Raw genomic sequence first — 17,930 nt, 5'->3', positions numbered from 1 at the left:
TTCTAATTATAAGTTTTTGGTAAAGAGCTAATTTCCAAACATATCTCCGGCGCGTATTTCCTATACTAATACTTTCCTCTGTACTATGAACCTAAAATAACACTTATTGGAACCCAGTTAGTCTCTTTTTGGGGCTCTGAGAATTGTAGATGTGAGTTGGGAGCGTCTGAGCATACCAAGCGTGGTCCCTAACATACAGGCGTGTTCCAGGCGTGGTGCGGACGGTGGTGGCGCTGGACAGGGAGGCAGCGCGCGGCTACTGGCTGTCCATCGTGGTGTCCGACGGGGGAGCGGCGCCCCTCACCGACACCTGCCATGTGAGTGACGCCCCCCGCTGTGTGTGTGTGAGAAAGAGAGAGAGAGAGAGAGAGAGAGAGAGAGAGAGAGAGAGATTCCTTGTATGGGTGCGTGTGTGGCTGTGTGTGTGTGTGTGTGTGTGTGTGAGAGAGAGAGAGAGAGAGAGAGAGAGAGAGAGAGAGAGAGAGATTGTTTGTGTGAGTACGTGTGTGTGTGTGTGTGTGTGTGTGTGTGTGTGTGTGTGTGTGTGTGTGTGTGTGTGCGCGCCAGAATCGTTTACATTCTTGGTGTTGCTCATCATCAAAATTACTAATAATGACATTACATAATTACGTTTTTCTTAACATCCCATTACGCTAAGATTGCTCTTTATAATGTGCGTGCGAATATTAACCTTGAGAATCAGCGGTCTTTCTATCGTCAATCCAACTATAGTTCCTTCTTACCATCCAACCTTTTAACCAATCCTCCTTCAGGTCTTTGTCGAGGTCGAGGACGTGAACGACCACATCCCCCAGACGGAGGAGCCCGCCTACCACACCTACGTGGCCGAGAACCTGCCGCCGAATACCTCCGTCATAGCGCTGCGGGCCTCGGACGGTGACCTGGCGCCCTCCAACATCTCCTTCGCCATCACCAAAGGGAACCAGCTGGCGCGCTTCAAGATACACCCGCAGACAGGTAAGGAAGGGGCAACTTGTGTATTCTTCTATACATCCGAGGAAGCGAATGTCAAAGGGCAAACAAAAACAAAAATAGGGGAAAGAAAGGTCCATATAATTCCTCCTACCAGAGATGCGATTGAGAATTCCTATAAAGATCATTGAACCAGTTAGCGCGCTTCAAGATACACCCACAGACAGGTAAGGAAGGGGCAACTTGTTTATTCTTCTATACATCCGAGGAAGCAAATTTCAAAGAGCAAACAAAAACGAAAATAAGGGAAAAAAAGGTCCATATAATTCCTCCTACCAGAGATGCGATTGAGAATTCCTAAAGATCATTGAACCAGTTAGCGCGCTTCAAGATACACCCACAGACAGGTAAGGAAGGGGCAACTTGTGTATTCTTCTATACATCCGAGGAAGCAAATTTCAAAGAGCAAACAAAAACAAAAATAAGGGAAAAAAAGGTCCAAATAATTCCTCCTACCAGAGATGCGATTGAGAATTTCTAAAGATCATTGAACCAGTTAGCGCGCTTCAAGATACGCCCGCAGAGAGGTAAGGAAGGGGGAACTTGTTAATTCTTCTATACAGCCGAGGAAGCAAATGTCAAAGAGCAAACAAAAACAAAAATAAGGGAAAAAAAGGTCCAAATAATTCCTCCTACCAGAGATGCGATTGAGAATTTCTAAAGATCATTGAACCAGTTAGCGCGCTTCAAGATACGCCCGCAGAGAGGTAAGGAAGGGGCAACTTGTTTATTCTTCTATACATCCGAGGAAGCAAATGTCAAAGGGCAAACAAAAACAAAAATAAGGGGAAAAAACGTCCATATAATTCCTCCTAACAGAGATGCGATTGAGAATTCCTAAAGATCATTGAGAGGGGTTTGGAGAGGTGTCGATACTCCTCTCTCTGAAGTGTGTGTGTGTGTGTGGGTGTGTGTGTGTGTGTGTGTGTGTGTGTGTGTTCTAGCAGTCGTTCCGGTTCAGTGAAATAGATAATGACTCGAATTGTGTTAAAACCGTCCACTAATTATCTCTCTCAGAGCGTAGTCATCACAGTAAGGACCTTTCACATAGTAATAACAAAGCAATTTTTATATAGTCGAGCTTGGATTCCCACAAACCCGCCGTGATAATGTCCGTGAATGAGTAAGATTTTTTACCTCTTACTAACATTCACAGCGAGAAAAAAAAAACTTCAAAACTTCAAAGAGATTCATAATTACCGCGGCATTCTCTCTGTTAACAAGGCTAATATGTGCTACGCGGTGTGTGCCGGGAAACAAAAACCTTCAGGCGTATTATGAAAAGAAACTCGAATTGTAGTGCAGGGACGATAGCTTGTTTTAACAGTAGACTGGATAGCTACATGGACGAGGATGACAGGTGGCAGTGGGGGGGGAATCTGGAGCTGCCCTGTGTAGGCTATTAGACCTCTTGCAGTCTCCCTATGTTCTTATGTTCTTATGTTCTTCTTATGTAGTATTGCATCTCACGCCGCTCTGAATAACGTCAAAAAGATTAAATATATATACGGTAAGTCTCTTGTTATAAGCTTCTCACACACACACACACACACACACAGACACACACACACGAGAACTTGCACCCCTCGCCTTCCCCTTCACTAACACCCATTCCCCCAGGCGCCCTCACAACCCTGGTGCCGCTGGACAGGGAGGAGCAGGCGGACTACGAGCTCTGGGTGCGGGTGAGCGACGGCCAGCTGTCCTCCATCACCCCGGTCTTCATCACCGTGAGCGACGTCAACGATAACCCGCCCGAGTTCCTGGAGCCTCTTTACCGCGTCACCGTCCCCGCCCGCAGCAAGACGAAGAAACGGGAGGCGCTCTTTAGGGTAAGTGGCCCCCTGCGTGAAGGCTTACACGCTCTTTCTCGTGTCATAATCAGTCTCTCACCGCCGACTTTGGGAGTTTAAAAGGGAATATGGGGGAGTATTTAGGATCCCAAGGCTTACACTTTCACTACGAACAGTCGGGGATTTGAAAGTGAATGTGGAGAAGTATTAAGAGCCGGCATTCTTATACACTCTCTCTTCTATCATCACAGACAGTCTCTCACGTCATCTTTGGGTGTTTAATTAAGGCAGTACTATATTATAATTTCATCCTTTTTGCTACACACTTTGCTATGCTCTAGTAAGCCATCCCCTCGCCATGCATAGCAGTGACATAATAAATAATGATAATAATAATAATAATAATAATAATAATAATAATAATAATAATAATGATAATAATAGGGATCACTTCACGCTTACCCATAACCCAATAATAATAATAATAATAATAATAATAATAATAATAATAATAATTGTCTATGCTATTTGAAGGCACATCATTAACAAACATACTAATATCACCTATAATAATAATAATAATAATAATAATAATAATAATAATAATGACGATGATTACTATTGTTAAGTAAGTGTGTATGTGTGTGTGTGTGTGTGTGTGTGTGTGTTTCTTTCAGACATGTTGACGGTAATGGCCGCCGCTGTTCACATCAAAGTCTTGTCTTAATGAAGTGTCGTCGTCTGCCGCTGACACACATAGGCCCTTCATTTTTAGGCTTAAGAAAGGTTCATTCAGCCTCACCTCTAGATTAAGTTAACTATAAGCTTCGACTTGATGTGTAAACTAAGAATACCTTTAAGTACACACACACATTAGCTTTAATACTTTGGGGAGTGTAGAACCCCAGCTTTTGCATTAGGAAAGTATTTAAAAGGAACTGTTTGAATGGAACTTTTCAAAACAGTGGGTAGAGATGCCTTGTCAAAGTACTGCATGGTGAGGGCACTACTTGGGGTGTTAGAATAGAGCTTTTCAAAACTGTATAGGCACATGGGTAGGGTTGTATTGCTCGGGGTGTTAGAATAGAGCTTTTCAAAACTGTATAGGCACATGGGTAGGGTTGGCTTTTCCAAGTATTGCTCGGGGTGTTAGAATAGAGCTTTTCAAAACTGTTTAGGCACATGGGTAGGGTTGTATTGCTCGGGGTGTTAGAATAGAGCTTTTCAAAACTGTATAGGCACATGGGTAGAGTTTCCTTTTCCAAGTATTGCTCGGGGTGTTAGAATAGAGCTTTTCAAAACTGTATAGGCACATGGGTAGGGTTGCCTTTTCCAAGTATTGCTCGGGGTGTTAGAATAGAGCTTTTCAAAACTGTATAGGCACATGGGTAGAGTTTCCTTTTCCAAGTATTGCTCGGGGTGTTAGAATAGAGCTTTTCAAAACTGTATAGGCACATGGGTAGGGTTGCCTTTTCCAAGTATTGCTCGGGGTGTTAGAATAGAGCTTTTCAAAACTGTATAGGCACATGGGTAGAGTTTCCTTTTCCAAGTATTGCTCGGGGTGTTAGAATAGAGCTTTTCAAAACTGTATAGGCACATGGGTAGGGTTGGCTTTTCCAAGTATTGCTCGGGGTGTTAGAATAGAGCTTTTCAAAACTGTATAGGCACATGGGTAGGGTTTCCAAGTATTGCTCGGGGTGTTAGAATAGAGCTTTTCAAAACTGTATAGGCACATGGGTAGGGTTTCCAAGTATTGCTCGGGGTGTTAGAATAGAGCTTGTCAAAACTGTATAGGCACATGGGTAGAGTTTCCTTTTCCAAGTATTGCTCGGGGTGTTAGAATAGAGCTTTTCAAAACTGTATAGGCACATGGGTAGAGTTTCCTTTTCCAAGTATTGCTCGGGGTGTTAGAATAGAGCTTTTCAAAACGGTATAGGCACATGGGTAGGGTTGGCTTTTCCAAGTATTGCGTGGTGAGGGCATTGCTCGGGGTGTAAGTCTTGAGTATAACACTTGTTAGCCACACTGTCCATGTCCCTAACTGGCTGAGGTGTGTAACTGTTCCTGATGACATGTCCTTAATCTCGGCGCCTGGTGTTGTGCCGCACTGCTTCCCCTACCACACCACACCTTGGTCAGACCACCTCCGTTAGCTTGTCCGCCTCTGTAAATACACCTTTGCTTTCCTGTCCTCGGCGCTGTGAATGTGGTGGTGTGGGTGGTGGTGCAGCCCGAGCCAGAGGACGCGTGGGGGGACTGGGTCAGTTTCTCGCCCTCACAGATCACCGCTCACGACGACGCCTTGTTCAGGGTAAGGAGGGCACGCGTGACACGGGAGCCTGTGAGGTGGTTTCCGTGTGCACGCTCAGCATGGGAGGCATCGCTACCTTTGTGCTACTCACGTACTTGACTGTAAAGAGACAATGATTGACGTATTTGCAAGCCCGTTATAACTAGCCGCTGCGAGGTGGCCGGAGTCTGCCAGCCGCGCTCCTCCAAGCCGCACGCACCGCATCGCAAGTGTAAAGTCTGCAGTGATGTGATTGGCACAGTTACACAGTTTTTAGTGGCTTCGTAATTCACCATTGGCTTGAGTACTTTCACTGATTGGTTAATTCATTTTACGTTTCGTCAGTATTTTCTGTTGCCATGTCTGACTAGCCTGGCCCGGCGACCGAACTGACAACAGCCTCAAAGCGATGAGCGGAGCGTCTCAGCGAGTCGTGTTTGCCTCGGCCAGTGACCAAAACAAAGTAGCACCCAGCCGTCAACATAACTCAGAGATGCAGAAACCCATCCACAGGAGCCTTAAGAGTGTATAGTCCGCGCCTCACGAGGACCGTCACGCAGCTTCCTCACGCCACATCGGACAAGTCTTACGACAAATCGTCGCTCGCAAACCAGTGGTCGCGCTGCCAACAATGCTGCACAAAATAATGTAGTTTTAAGTTTTATTGCGAATGAAGCTGTAAAATGCAGTACATAATCAGCAGAATAGATTTATTGGTGCAAATATGCAAAAAACAAAAAATGAACACCTAACTCACATATAAGGCTCCACGCTATCCTTTACCGCATTGTCGGCCCAGGGCTGTAGAAAAGAAACTCAGTCACCAGGTGGACATGAGCTTCAAACGCTATAGTCTTCCACGTGAAACTGGCCTATGGGGTAGACTAAGTGGTGGCTGCAGAGGAACCGAGAGATGTTGAGTGTGTGGCAAGGTGCGGGGCTAGGCTAACCCCGCAGCCGCCACTACCCCATCGGCTAATTTTACGTGGAAATACCATAGCGGCAATCTGATCACCGCCTTTGGTAACGATCAAAACAAACAAAATCACTGTGAAAGCGGCCCTTAGTCTTTGTTGTCCAGCGTCACACCCAACAAGAGAAAGCGAAGTATATTGTTGCTAAATATCGCCTTTGTTGTGGCCAGTGAGTGCCTTGATATCTGCTGGACTTCCTGTAACTTCAACGTTTGTTATTAGATATATATGAGAAATATGATAAACTCCTAATGAGCAGCACATCAACGTCACTACAATCACACGGGAGCGGTAAAAACTGAATAATCGTCCCCTGTCATAAACGGTTACTCTGCTTTTTGTTGAGCGACCCTGTATAACGACGCGGGCTAATACGAAGTAGAGAAAGAAGATCTGCGGATGTTCATCAACGCGTAGACCGCTTTACTAACCTATCACAGCCACCTTTAGTACTAATAATGATTATATAGACGAGTGGCCGCGCTGACATAGCCCCTTTTGGTACTAATAATTGTAGAGCGGCCGCGTTGCCTCTCCCTCCGCGGGGCGCACCACACCGGCGGCGGCAGAGGACCCGTGTCGGTGTCACGTCGGCGCATGCAGGCGGTGCAAGCGTCGAGTTGCAAGTGTGTCTAGATGTTCTTTTGTTTATCTTTTATGATTTGGTTCCGTGTCACTGGCGGTGTTCAGAGGGCATGTTGAACCCCACCTGTGACTGTTTTGTTTCATAGGAGGACACGGGGCTGGTGTTCTCTGGGACGGACGCCTCCTGATGTCCTAGAAAGCGCTGTTCCCTTGATATTTTGTGCTGCACGCATTTTATTGATACTTTTGTTCTGTTGTCTTAGCCTGGGAACACGAGCCACGGGGCAGGACACACGCACGCCCCTGGAGGCCGTCTGTGCATGTGCGGGGCTCAGTGTTCCGTTCATTCTTCTGTTTTGTGTAGCCTTAGGAAGTGTGCATCTTGTGGATGTTCGTACTGCAGTAGACCTAATGACTCTTCGTTTTCTGGAATGTGTATGTTAGCATTAACTCAATAACGTCACTAACATGTTTATCTGTAAGTCATTTCAAACTCCACTCACTGAATCTCTCTCTGGGAAAGGAGACTAAAATTTTGTCATCACATACAAAACCTATTCACTTCTTAAACATATACTTAGTGTGTTGATCCTATATCTGCATGTTTTTGACGTCCATACAAAGCCGTAACATATTTTCCATTGCCTTAAATGATCACCAGTACTCGAGTAACGTTCCCTTATAACACGTTGGCTGTGTACTACGGTAATGCACAGAGACGGAGCATTGCCTTCACGGGCCTTGTAGCCACGTGGACCTCCCTGCTCGGTGCCGCCTCTCAGTACCTTTCCCTGTTCCCCTGAAGGTGTTCGCCAGAGATGCGGACGTGGGCATGAACGGTGACCTGGACTACAGCATCAGGACGGGCAAGGGCAAGAAGGGCCGCTTCAAGATCCACCCGAAGACTGGCCAGGTGTACAGCAACAAGGCCTTTCCCCCGAGCAAGACCTTCGATTTGATGGTGAGCTCAAACATACCTCAGAATATTCGTGTTAAAAGCGATCCCATGTTAAGATCGCTCCCCCTTACCCAGGCTATGATAATTATAACTGGTTGAGACATAAGTTCGATTAGGAAAGTCTTATGCCTCAAATTAAGTCTCATATTCTGCCTCCCACATCAGCTATTTCCCTCTCAGGTCTTATGAATACTTGTGTAAGCTGAAATCCCCTGAGAATACGAACGGGAACTTGCCCACCTCGCTAACACCTCCCCTTCCTCCTCCCTCTCAGATCCAGGTTAAGGACAACGGGGCGCCGCAGCTGACGGCCACCACTCGGGTCCTCGTTCGTGTGATGGACGTGCCCGAAGCGTCTCCCAACCCGCCGGTGCTGCAGCCGCCGCCCCCCGCCCACGTGATGGAGACGGACGGGCCGGGCCACCTGGTGTCCTTCATCAACGCTCAGGACCCGGATAACGACACTTTGTGGTACTACATCACAGGTGAGGGACGCTCCGAGGCACTGTTTTTTTAAGCTACAAAATCGCTGCCTCAGTCAAGTTTTGGGTATATCAGTAACTGGGGAATAATAATACCTGGGATATGTTTCGCCTGCCTTATTTCCTTTGCTAACGTGTGTTTCTCATGGTCAGAGGGCGACGAGAGCGGCCGGTTCAGCATGGGCGTGGACTCTGGTCTGGTGAGCCTGGCCCGCCGCCTGGACCACGAGGAGCAGCACCACTACGCCCTCACCGTCACGGCCACAGACGGCGTCCACACCGCCTCCACCAAGGTCAGTGTGCGAGAGAGAGAGAGAGAGAGAGAGAGAGAGAGAGAGAGAGAGAGAGAGAGAGAGAGAGAGAGAGAGAGAGAGAGAGAGAGAGAGAGAGAGAGAGAGAGAGAGAGAGAGAGAGAGAGAGAGAGAGAGAGAGGCTGTGTTTGTATATTTGAGCATCGTTGTTTTCTTGTCGAACATGATTTTCTCTCTCTCTCTCTCTCTCTCTCTCTCTCTCGATAAGATACTCGCAAACTGTTAACTCTTACCGCCAGTGTGTTGTATTCCATTGTTCCAGCGTCGGTCTTTATGGCACCGGGCACACAAACAACGTGAGTCACTCTCGCCCATTAACTTTTATTTTATGCCGTCAAAATTTTACTCTCATGATGTCATCGGCCGGCGCGCTGAATGCGGTGCGGCCTCTCCCTCCCTCTCCCTCTCTCTCTGTGTGTTTCCCCCGGCACAGTATAACAAAGTGAATTTAAAGTATAATATTTTTCATGGCAGCTAATATTGTTTGTAAATTGTTAAAGCGCTTTGTGACATATGCAAATTCGCTGCGTTAGTTGCTCTTTTGTTTTCCGAAAGCGACACAAAGGGAGTATGCGTTGCGATTAACGATAAAATGCGAAGTTTTTGCCTTATAAATTAACCTCCTCCAAAATTAGTGCTGATGGACACCTTGAACATTTCGCCGACCATTTACCTCCTACGAAAACCTTGTCAAATTTGTGTGCTTGGACGCCCAAATGTTCAAGAATATGGCATGCAGTACAGGTTCCGATGGATAGGCTCTTGCATCTATATATTATATATTTGACTAGGCTTTTGGTGGGGTTGGCATTTTTCAGTACTTTTGAGCTTGGGGGGTTTAACCCCTTCTCTGCACCATGGAACTAAGAAAACACTGCCTTAAAAAATTAATTCCTCTCCTCAGTACAGGGTTCCCGATAACTGGGCTAGAATCTGCACATATATTTGACTAGGCTTTCGTAGGAGTTGTGGGCATTTCCAGAAGTACTTTTATGAGCTTGGTGGCAGTTTAACCCTTCCTCTGCACCATGGAACTAAGAAAACACTGCCTTATAAATTAACCTCCTCCAAAATTAGTGTTGATGGACACCTTAACATTTCGCCGACCATACCTACATATATTTGACTAGGCTTTCGTAGGAGTTGTGGGCATTTCCAGAAGTACTTTTATGATCTTGGGGGCGGTTTAACCCTTCCTCTGCACCATAGAACTAAAAAAACACTCATTAGAACCAGATAACTCCTTTCCGGCCTTTGGAAATTATTAATGTGGGAGGTGGAAGCGTCTGAGAGCACCCACCAACCCTGGCTACAAGTGGGAGGCAGCAAACGGCTCGGTGATAACTTGAATCGGTATTAGTCTGCTTTTCGGCCATTGGAAATTATTAATGTGGGAGGTGGAAGCGCTTGTCTGAGAGCACCCACCGACCCTGGCTACAAGTGGGAGGCAGCAAACGGCTCGGTGATAACTTGAATCGGTATTAGTCTGCTTTTCGGCCATTGGAAATTATTAATGTGGGAGGTGGAAGCGCTTGTCTGAGAGCACCCACCGACCCTGACTACAAGTGGGAGGCAGCAAACGGCTCGGTGATAACTTGAATCTGTATTAGTCTGCTTTACGACGAAACGGCCCGGCTCGCGTTCCCCTTCTCTCATCGGTAAACACACAACTCAGCATCGAGATATATCGCTCCGTGGGGAGAACACCGCGCTCGCCCGTCCGCCCATGACTTGGAGGGCATAATCGCGAGCCATAAAGTTAAATTATCACAAGACCTTCAAGATGGCAACGGAATGTATGCTAACCCAGCCTTTAGTGATATAGAAAAAGTGGTGATTTTCCGTAGATTTCCTCATGTTATCCCTCGGGTGGAGTATATTTGAGGGCATTGGTAGTATGGAAGAGTTTTTCATTGCTACAAACGCTCATCAATCTCCTGTCAGATGTCCGGAATAAGTATAAGCTGAGATTGCATAGAAAGACACGTAAATAGAGAGAGAGAGAGAGAGATGAAAATATGCAATAAGAAATAGAATAGAAAGACGTATGTTCAAGATTAGGGGCTGTTATTGTATATACAGCGTGGTATGTTTACTTTGTACATGAAAGATTGCCTGATTCTCTCTCTCTCTCTCTCTCTCTCTCTCTCTCTCTCTCTTGCTCGCTCGCTCGCTCGATATCGCTCTCTCTATCTCCATTTTTTTGCTTTTTTATTCTTTATTTTCTTTAGTTCTCATTTTCATTTTCTTATTTATCTCTTTCTCTATCTGTCTATCTATCTATCTGTCTATCTATCTATCTGTCTATCTATCTATCTGTCTTCAACACTCAATCTCCCGGCCTTTCCACACAACACACACAGCCTTCCCGCCAGCTGCCCGTCACCTCCCCTTGGCTAACGTAACCTCTTGGTGCCTCCCTCGCCGCAGCTCGTGGTGGAGGTGATGGACGCCAATGATCACCGGCCTGTGTTCAGCGCCAGGACCTACGAGGGTGCCGTGAGCGAGGACGTGGCGCCGGGGTCCACCGTGGTCACCCTGCAGTGCCGAGACAGGGACCAGTCACCCACGGCGTCCTCCTCCGTGTACTTCACGCTGCACCACGCCCAGGCCTTGGCGTCACAGGGCCTCTTCACCGTGGACTCCTTCACCGGGGACCTCATCGTTGCCGAGCCCCTGGACAGGTCAGACGAGCCGCTGGCGTGTTAAGCTGCATGAAACAAAGATGAATAGTATTGCTATATGAGTGTATTAACCCGTCCGCTGCGATTGACACGGATTTGGCTTTCACTGGTAGCCTGGTAACATATATTCCCAGGTCTTTCTCTGCCTCTGTGGTGGATAGTGGAGTGTTTCCCATGTGGTATTGGTATGCTGGATATCCCTTCACTGGTAGCCTGGTAACATATATTCCCAGGTCTTTCTCTGCCTCTGTGGTGGATAGTGGAGTGTTTCCCATGTGGTATTGGTATGCTGGATATCCCCTCCCAAGGTGCAGGACTTTACATTTTTCTTCATTGAATAGTATCAGCCACTTTTTGTTCCGTTCCTGTAGCTTGGTGATGTCTTCTGGTAGGAAATCCACAGTCAAGGAGTTAAGTACAGATATTAAACATGTGATAACCTTGAGGCTCATCTCCGCGCAGGGAGGTGTCCAGCGTCCACGAACTGACCGTGAGCTGCAGGGACCGCGGCCGACAGGAGAACGCAGACTTCGCCCGCGTGTCCGTGACGGTGGAGGACGCCAACGACCACGAGCCCGTCTTTCTGGAGCCCATGATTGTCGCCAAGGTGAGGGCACTGTTGCTGCGGCGGCCCACCAGTGACCCACCAGTGACCCACCAGTGACCCACCTGTGAATTATATGCCAAGTTGAGGAACAGCTTGCGTTGAGTATCAGAGAGGCAGTTAACTCAAAGCCTAAGCAATTACAGCATTATTACACACGGAAAACGTTTAGATAGGCGATTCATATCTAATCCAGAGAAAAAAGTTTGTATATGACGAACGTTCCAACATAATAGTAAAGTAGTAAAAGTAGTAGTAGTAGTAGTAGTAGTAGTAGTAGTAGTAGTAGTAGTAGTAGCTTATTCACCTTACACACCAACCCCTCGCCTCTGTCCCTCACCGGTCCCCGCATCCTTCCCCCAGGTGAGCGTCGGGGCCTCGGCGGGCACAGCGGTGGTTCGGGTGATGGCGCTGGACCACGACAAGGGCGACAACGGCAGGATATCATACTCCATCTTCGAGGGTGAGTGTTCCGGGGGCTGGGAGGCGTTCATTCTAAGCCTTAAGTACAGAAAACCGGCGAGATCGTACCTTCGGGCGTTCCTCTGGGCGTTCACTCTAACCCTCAAGTACGTTCCTCTGGGCGTTCATTCAAACCCATGGTCACAAAACAACAGAAGGATATCGTACTCAGTCTCCGAGGGTGGCCATCAAAAGGAAGGCTATTATTTTACGTATTCATAATGTTCTGCGGGTTGAGAATGACTTTTTACGTTACAATAGAAAAACTGGGAATATCGAACCCAAGGAATTTGTTTCGCGTCACTATTCTTGGAGATACGAATTGAAAGAGTTGAATGTCCAGCCGGGAGGGTTGGTAACTGTGTGCACCTGACGTCACGGGGGGAAGCTGAGAAGGTTGAGAGAAGGTCAGTTTGCTTGTGGCCGTGAAGAGGGAGAGTACGCGTGTGGTATCTCGCATTTTGGAGGTCACTATGGATTTGTGTGTGGTAAATGGGGCCAATAATCGCTTCAGGAGGGACAGTAGATTCATTATGGATTCCCTCGTAGGCCTGAAGGTAGATGGAATAGAAATGACGGGTACTAATTGGATGACTCGCGGATGTGTCAGGATGGATGCTTCGCTTTAACAACTTTTTTTTTCGCTCGATCTAAATTGTATGTGATTTATTTCATCGGCGGTGAGATTAGGAATAAGACTTACAGTACTAGGCTGTCTGTCTGCAGTGTCGGCTAAGAATATGTGAAGGGCGTGTGTCAGGCAGGCTGGGCAGACCGAAGCTTCGCCGGGATGATGAGCGCCGCGGGGACGAGCCGCTTGCCCGTTACGTTGTTCTTTTCATCTGTCCCGCTTGTGTCGCTTCTTAGCTCCTCCTCGGTACTTCCAGGATGATCTTGGGTACTTCTTTACACTTGGATACGCACACGTATGTACAGTGTGCTCAAAAGTCTTGCACACCTTGTGAGCGACAGATTACCAAATGAGTGAAGACATGATGAGGTAGATACTGCTGACTGTAAATGGTGTGTGTGTGTGTGTGTGTGTGTGTGTGTGTGTTTCCCTGCACTCGGGGTTATTCGTTGCTTTTCCCTGCCCCAGGTAACGCTGGAGGAATCTTCAGCATTGACACTGCCCTCGGCGTGATCAGCCTCACCCGAGCCCTGGCCGAGGCCCAGCCGCCGGAGTACCTGCTGCTGGTGCGGGCCACGGACCACGCCGCGCAGGCCCGCGCCGCCTCGGTGCCGGTGCGGGTCATGGTGACCGCCTCGCAGAGCTCTCCGCCCTCCTGGCAGGGCAATAAGCCGCGCGTGGAGGAGGTCGGGGAGTGGGTGGCGGTGGGCACGGCCCTGGCGCGCGTCACGGCGTCCTCACCCTCGACGCTCCACTACTCGCTGACGGCCGGGAATGAGAACGGCGCCTTCGTCATCAGCCCCGCCTCGGGGGTGGTCAGCGTGGCCACGCCCCTGGACTACGAGACCACAGCCTGGTACAACCTGACCATCACGGCCACCAACCTGGTGAGTACTTGCCCGCCTAGCACGTGAGGAAGCACTCAACAAATATTCTTCACTGGTAGGATATTCTTTTCGGGGGAGAAATCACAGGTACTCAGCGGCCCAGCTCCAGGCAGAATAGTTTGGCCCAGAGAAAGGTTTATAGGTCAGTGCCTCAAGCCATTACATAAACAGATGCAATTCATGGCCTGTGAATGTAGAATATCTAGTCTAGGGAAACTTGACATCGCTTTTCACTAGTGATGGCGACATTATCTGGTGCCTTCCTGCCTGCCACCACTCATAAACACGGCCTCTGACAAGTGTGCTCGAACACTGGTGTTCTGCCTTGGTGACGCGCCCTAACCCTCCCCCAGGCCGGGGTGTCCCGCAGCACGTGGCTGGGCGTGACGGTCCTCGACGAGAACGATTGGTGGCCGGAGTGGGCGCGGCTGTCCTACCACGGCAGCGTCCTGCAGACCGCCGGCCGCGGCGCCCCCGTGCTGGCCGCCCACGCCCACGCCCAGGCCAGCCCCACCCAGCTCACGGTGACCGCCCGGGACCGTGACCAAGGCTACAACGGCAGAGTGACCTACACCATCGTGGAGAAGGACGTCACGAAGCTGTTTTCAATCAACCGCCACACAGGTGAACCTTTGGGGTTGTTTAAGGCGCTCTGCTTAGTGAATACAGGCACGCGGGGAGACAGACGTCTAATTACACAATAATCAACGTTCCTCCTGCACCCAGGAACATTCCCACACATTTTGCTGCCTTGTTTTTATATAATTCTCTCTCTCTCTCTCTCTCTCTCTCTCTCTCTCTCTCTCTCTCTCTCTCTCTCTCTCTCTCTCTCTCTCTCTCTCTCTCTGTGTGTGTGTGTGTGTGTATCTCTATATATGTAAATATATATATATATATATATATATATATATATATATATATATATATATATATATATATATATATGACTCACTTTTTTGGGTGAAAATATTGACATTTTTTTGTGTGTCAGTTAATCCTTTGCCTCCCTCTTTGAAATGTCACCACTTTTGATGACAAGCAACACTAAGTGTACCTCTTCCTCCACACCCTCAGGAGCTGTGTGGGTGTCTGGCAGCCTGGAGGCAGTGGCCGGCACCACGGTGAGGCTGAGTGTGTGGGCCACGGACGGGGGCAGCCCCCGGCGGGAGTGTGTGGCCCCCGCCCCGGTCTTCATCTCGGTGAGGGAGGTGAAGGCTGCCCCCGTGGCCTTCCCCGAGACCCACTACTCGGCCGTCCTCTACCTGCCAACCTACCCCGGCGTGAGGGTGTTCTGCCTGGGCCAGGAGGAGCGACCACACCAGCACGTGGAAGTGAGCTCCATCACACAGATCTCATACTCCATCGCTGCCGGCGACGACAGAGAAAACTTTGTGTTTGACAACGTGAGCAAGTGTGTCAAGGTCCAGGACCAGTACAGCCTCAAGCCACACTACAACCTCACCCTCCAGGCCAGCGACGGGGCCGCCTCGTCCACGGCCACGGCGGAAATTCTAATTGAAGAAGCACCGCTGTCCACTCTGGTCTTCACTCAGGACCAGTACTGGGCCAATGTCATCGAGAACTCCACCAAGGAGATGAACGTTGCTGCCCTGGGAGTGAAGGGTCAGCCGCTCAACCACCACGTCCGCTACTCAATCCTCAACCCAAACAGTAAATTTGAAATCCACCCGACTGCCGGCGTCATCAAGACCACCGGCAAGTCCTTTGACCGGGAGGCTGAGGACCACTACACGCTGGTGGTGGAGGTGAGTCCAGGCCCAGCACAGTTATTATGACCTCAGTGTTCTTGTATTGGACTGTTACTACCAAGGCTTAATGCATTATAGTATCATTTGTTTTCTACTCATCATAAACCCTTACCTGGAAATCAGCAAATATCATGACTTTTGGGCAATATGGAACATTAAGTAACTTGAAACTTCTCCTTCAACTCTCCCTTTGTTCATCCTCTTGTCCGTGGTTCAGGCGCAGGACATCGAGGGCACAGCAAACGTGGCCCATGTGCTGGTCCATGTGGCGGTGATGGACGTGAATGACAATGAGCCGGTGTTCCTCAACCAGCCCTTCCACGCCCTGGTGTCCACTGTCTCCCCACGCGGCCACGTGGTCACTAAGGTGAGTGTGAGGACCCAAGCTGATCTTTTTTACGAAATACTTGATGGACATAATTTGTGGTCTCCATAAAGTAACAGGTTCCCCCATGATCAACCAGTGAACCTTTGCAGTGTTATGTAAGTTTTGAGTATGAGAGGGTCTTATTAGTTCTGTTAGTCCTATTAGTCCAGTTATTTCATCCCTATACTGTCCAAACCCTTGTGCAGGAGTTAACCAGCATCTCCATTCTTTCATCCCTATACTGTCCAAACCCTTGTGCAGAAGTTAACCAGCATCTCCATTCTTTCATCCCTATACTGTCCAAACCCCTTATGCAAGAGTTAACCAGCATCTTCATTCTTTCATCCCTATACTGTCCAAACCCATTATGCAAGAGTTAACCAGCATCTCCATTCTTTCATCCCTATACTGTCCAAACCCCTTATGCAAGAGTTAACCAGCATCTCCATTCTTTCATCCCTATACTGTCCAAACCCCTTATGCAAGAGTTAACCAGCATCTCCATTCTTTCATCCCTATACTGTCCAAACCCATTATGCAAGAGTTAACCAGCATCTCCATTCTCTCATCCCTATACTGTCCAAACCCATTATGCAAGAGTTAACCAGCATCTCCATTCCCTCATCCCTATACTGTCCAAACCCATTATGCAAGAGTTAACCAGCATCTCCATTCTCTCATCCCTATACTGTCCAAACCCCTTATGCAAGAGTTAACCAGCATCTCCATTCTTTCATCCCTATACTGTCCAAACCCCTTATGCAGGAGTTAACCAGCATCTCCATTCTTTCATCCCTATACTGTCCAAACCCCTTATGCAAGAGTTAACCAGCATCTCCATTCTCTCATCCCTATACTGTCCAAACCCCTTATGCAAGAGTTAACCAGCATCTCCATTCTTTCATCCCTATACTGTCCAAACCCCTTATGCAAGAGTTAACCAGCATCTCCATTCTTTCATCCCTTTCACTGGTAAACTCTGGAACAGCCTACCTTCGTCTGTATTTCCTCCTGCCTATGACTTGACCTCCTTCAAGAAGAGTGCATCAAGACACCTCTCCACCCGAACTTGACCTCTCTTTTGGCCACTCTTTACTTCTTGCTTTGTGGGAGCAGCGATTAGCGGGCTTTTTTTTCTACACTTTATTTTGTTGCCTTTGAGTTGCTTCCTGTGCTGTAAAAAAAAATCCCTTTCCCTTGTGTCTCCAGGTTCAGGCAATAGACGCTGACTCTGGGGAGTTTGGGAGTGTCCGCTACGAGCTGGTCCGTGGCAGCGGTGAGCTCTTCGCTGTGAATAAAAAGACTGGTGAAATCTCCCTGAAGCAGACGCTCCTGGCAGCTGACAAGACCTACAGCCTCACCGTTGCTGCCTACGACGGGGGGAAGCCTCCTCTCAGCTCACAGGCTCACGTCCTCATAAGGTGAGTTGCGCAGCCTTGCCTTGGGTCAGGCCTGCTAGCCTCAAGGTTGTTCTTGTGCTGAAGATATTAACCCGGTAGCTGTGTGGATCATGTGTAGTGCTGACCTGCCTGATGGGCGAGCCTCCCACAACTCACTCTGCCAGGGGGGTACCTCTTTGGCTGAGTGGTAAAGGAGTGGCTCTCCCGTCTCGCTGGTCGCGGGTTCGATCCCCAGCGCCAGCAAACCTTTCCTTGTCTGGATTAACTTCTCGTGTGTTTTGTTACGTGCGGTGGTCATGTGGGAGTGGAGTTGCGAGAAAATCCTGGCATTTCACATGTTTCTTAAAGGCTCCTCTAAGTGGATTAATGAAAAAAAATCATCACTCACACAAATCATTATATAATCTTTATCAACACATTTGTGATCAGTTTATGCATCCTCTATTTTTGGGGTTTTATGTCCAGGCAAAAATTTGACCCGTCACTGGTATGCAGTAAAGCCACAAATTTGGCCTGTCGCTGCTACCGGGTTAACCTGCCCATCTCGGGTCCCCAGGGTGGCGTCCTCTGAAGGGCCAATGTTCACTGCCGCACGGTACGAGGCAGCCGTGCCGGAGAACGCCGCCGAGGGCACACCTGTCGTGAGGGTGGAGGCCGCCAGCCCTTCCGGGGAGCCCATCATGTACACCATCGTGGCCGGGAACACTGAGGAGCTGTTTGGCCTTGACTATTCCACAGGT

The 17,930-nt window shown here is 48.5% G+C and overlaps 1 protein-coding gene across 8 annotated transcripts in view; it reads left to right on the top strand.

Moving 5' to 3' along the window:
* The window catches only part of LOC126988823 (fat-like cadherin-related tumor suppressor homolog), a 105,000-nt gene that overhangs the window by 48,136 nt on the left and 38,934 nt on the right, over positions 1-17,930 (top strand). For 7 of the 8 annotated variants that reach the window (XM_050847246.1, XM_050847249.1, XM_050847248.1 and 4 more), the window contains exons 3-18: positions 211-317; positions 774-978; positions 2,614-2,825; positions 5,017-5,097; positions 7,441-7,596; positions 7,868-8,078; positions 8,229-8,368; positions 10,817-11,070; positions 11,533-11,677; positions 12,038-12,137; positions 13,236-13,654; positions 14,008-14,278; positions 14,729-15,420; positions 15,641-15,790; positions 17,000-17,211; positions 17,747-17,928. In XM_050847246.1, coding sequence (XP_050703203.1) covers positions 211-317; positions 774-978; positions 2,614-2,825; positions 5,017-5,097; positions 7,441-7,596; positions 7,868-8,078; positions 8,229-8,368; positions 10,817-11,070; positions 11,533-11,677; positions 12,038-12,137; positions 13,236-13,654; positions 14,008-14,278; positions 14,729-15,420; positions 15,641-15,790; positions 17,000-17,211; positions 17,747-17,928 — 3,537 coding nt within the window. The remainder of the gene's footprint in view (positions 1-210; positions 318-773; positions 979-2,613; positions 2,826-5,016; positions 5,098-7,440; positions 7,597-7,867; positions 8,079-8,228; positions 8,369-10,816; positions 11,071-11,532; positions 11,678-12,037; positions 12,138-13,235; positions 13,655-14,007; positions 14,279-14,728; positions 15,421-15,640; positions 15,791-16,999; positions 17,212-17,746; positions 17,929-17,930) is intronic. The other variant, XM_050847250.1, reaches the window with a different exon arrangement.

This window comes from Eriocheir sinensis, chromosome 70 (assembly GCF_024679095.1).
Source record: "Eriocheir sinensis breed Jianghai 21 chromosome 70, ASM2467909v1, whole genome shotgun sequence".
Taxonomy (NCBI): Eukaryota; Metazoa; Arthropoda; class Malacostraca; order Decapoda; family Varunidae; genus Eriocheir; species Eriocheir sinensis.
This window is presented reverse-complemented; position numbering and strand designations above follow the sequence as displayed.